Here is a 3,086-nt window from a genome sequence, read left to right as displayed (position 1 = left end):
TGCTTGGCCCTTCAGGGGTGTTTGTGGGCCCCAAAAAATCCCCTGAAACTTTTACGGACTTACTACCGACATTTTGGAGTTTCAAGAAGGGGGGGGGGAGAAATGAAAAATTACAATTATGAAGTATTGAATGACCTAATTATAAAAGTTCAATGAATTATTTTTTTTGCAAAATTAATAACCATAAATTTTCAAACATATAAACTACTACATTTTATGTAAATATTTTAAATTACCTGAATTAATTCTTTAAAAAAAATATCTAATTTCTGCTGTTTTTTATTTTATTTTCTGATGTTTGTGTGCTTGTCTTTCTTTTGTGGTGAACTTCATAATTGCAGGAAGGTTGACTTTTATTTTCCTCATTTACAGTTGAAGAAATTTCCTCGAGAACTGCACATGCAGAGGTAGAGGCAGTTTGCTTTTCTGCTAATGTAGAAGGTTTTTCAGAGACATTTTTAGGTGGCTCATCTGAAATACATGTTTTTAAGTCCTCTTGATACGTTTTCCAACTTCTGTTCATATTCAGTAAGCGATCTTTGTGAATTGGATTTTTTGAGCCATATTTTTCACATGAGGTTTCTTTAGAAGCCATTAAATCATATTTAATAGTCTGCACTGCATCTAGGGAATCAATCTTAAGAGAGGTTCTATAGTCAGTGACAAGTGTATCCATTAAGTTGAATGCACTTTCCACTAATGGGCCATGGAAGCAGCTAAGGCAGGCTTTGACCAATTTAGCCAATGTAGGATACTTATAATCATTTGTGAAATCATCTTTTAAATTAAAAACTTTAGACCAATATTTATCAATTGTACACTTGACTTGATTTCCACTTTCATCAGATGTATTCATATTTTAATCTATTCATTTTCATATTTTAATTTCATATTTTAATCTATTTGAAAATCTAGGTAGAAACTACTGAACTCCCTTCTCCTATTACTCTCCACATGCCAATGGTGAAAGCATACGAATTGCTCCCATAGGTGGACAGTTCTGTTTTATGCCACCTGTAGCTCATTTCAATTGCCAATAAACAAAAGTTAACCAAACACATTAAATAATATCATTCACAGAGGCACAAACTATATTATCAGGGAGATTTATGTATCGTGATCTGTGGCACAATAATTGCCAAGTCTTGGCAATCTCCGGGGAACGGCCCTTGAAAAACATCACAGAGAGGGACCAGCTCGAAGGGGTTCTAGGAAAAAAAGGTACCTGTGTAGGGAAAATTCTGTAGGGGAAAATATTTGAAATGAGAAGATTACATTGAAGCGCATTTTGCTGTTCCGTGCATGTTTTTTTTTTTTCGTGTCGCGCGTTTTTAACTAATTAAAAATGACCAATACTTTCACCTCCAATCACGAATAAACATCCAACACATAAATTCTCCCAACTTCCCCGATTGGCTACTTTAAGCCTCACATTAGCAACTTCTTCACAAAATATAATTTAAAATAGAAAATAACACATTTTTCACTTAAAAAATTAACAAAAAAAAAGTAAAACATTATTGAAAAATTTAAATAGTATCTTCCCGCTTTAAAAAATAATCAAAGAAGAATAAATAAATGAAATAAAATTTAAAAAAAAAAAGCGTAATACAACCAGCCCATAAGTCCCCCCCCCTTACCCTTCTTCTTACCTCAATGATCTAATCTGAATTATTACAGATAAAAAGAATATTCATTGAAACAGCGAGAAGCCTTCATGCTGCCCAGAAAGCGAGAGGGGAAATATCCCTACAGATTTTCCCTATGAAGGTACCTTTTTTACCGGGTCCTTTTTTTCCAGGGACCCTTTTTTCCGTACCTTTTTTTCCAGGGACCTTTTTTTCCGTCTACCATCGAAAGGTATAGATCCTAGCCAACCCTGGGCAAATATGAACATTTGTTAATAAAAAAAAAATTTCAAGTTTAAAACCTAATTAGCACCTTAGCAATTGTAGTTGACGCAAAAGATCATGATAAGGAAGTATCCCTATATTATCCATATATTGATGTTACAATACAGGATCTTTATAATTAAAGTTCCACTTTGAAATGGCTATAAAAATAAAGCTACCCTACCAAATGTCATTAAACTTGGTAAATGTCTATAACAGAATATGGGTTTTAGTTCCCGCAAAAAAAAAAAAGTTCAAAAATTCACCACCAGTGGTGAATGGCGCTGTATGCAATAAAGTTAAACGAAATAACAGAGGAAACATCAGTTGCAAACACTTTTATTGTTGCTACAAAGCATGCTCAATGTGGCATCCGCCATTTTCTGAAAGCAAATTAAATCACAATATTGCATTCTCAACAGCACTTCTTAGCATATCTGGAGAAATATTACGGACATGTCTGTGTATCGCATTCTTCAATTCCACTAAATTGGTTATGTTATCACCATAAACAATGGCTTTGAGATAACCCCACAACCAGAAGTCGCAGGGGTTGAGGTCTGGTGATCGGGGTGGACAAGAAATAGGGAAGTTTCAGGCTACAATACGATCATTCGTGAAATGTTGCTGCAGTAACTGTTTTGACACACCTACCAGTGTGAGGTGGAGCCCGTCCTGCACAAAGATCGTGGTGGCTAAAAAGCCCCGTTGCTGAAGTTCAGATATCACGAAACGTCTGAGCATCGATTCTAAGCGAGCAGCCGTCACAGTGCATGTCACGGATCCAGCTGCCGATGGCTCTTCAAAGAAAAAAAGTCCAATTATGAAATTTGCTGTCATACCGCACCAAACGGTGACTTTAGGCGAATATAATGGAACATCGTGGATAACATGAGGGATTTCTTTGGCCCAAGTCCTGCAGTTATGGCTGTTGACATCCCCATTTAAGTAAAAATGTGCCTTATCTTTCCGCATAATGTTCCATGGCCATTTGATGTCCACCTCCATCTGTGCCACAAAACTCAAAGCAAATGTTTCTCTTAAAGCCGGATCTCTAGGTTGAAGTTGTTGAACAAGTTTGATTTTGTAAGGGTAGTATTGCAACACTTTCCGAACGATTTTGTACACCGTACTCAATGGTAAGTCGAGTCGACGTGCAACAGCACTTACGCTGCAGGTCCCCTGTCTGGTGTC

The 3,086-nt window shown here is 36.4% G+C and overlaps 1 protein-coding gene across 1 annotated transcript; it reads right to left on the bottom strand.

Annotated features, from left to right (window-relative positions):
• Positions 1 to 262: 262 nt before the first annotated feature.
• Positions 263 to 1,211, bottom strand: LOC139425104 (uncharacterized). Its single transcript, XM_087153490.1, has one exon. It carries the CDS (start codon positions 854 to 856, stop codon positions 263 to 265), a length of 594 nt encoding a protein of 197 aa, XP_087009616.1. The 5' UTR covers positions 857 to 1,211.
• Positions 1,212 to 3,086: the final 1,875 nt, after the last annotated feature.

Source organism: Parasteatoda tepidariorum, chromosome 10, assembly GCF_982258835.1.
Source record: "Parasteatoda tepidariorum strain Cologne lab strain chromosome 10, Ptep-v5.0, whole genome shotgun sequence".
Classification (NCBI taxonomy): Eukaryota; Metazoa; Arthropoda; class Arachnida; order Araneae; family Theridiidae; genus Parasteatoda; species Parasteatoda tepidariorum.
The sequence above is the reverse complement of the archived record's forward strand: the minus strand, read 5'-3'. Positions and strand labels throughout refer to the sequence as shown.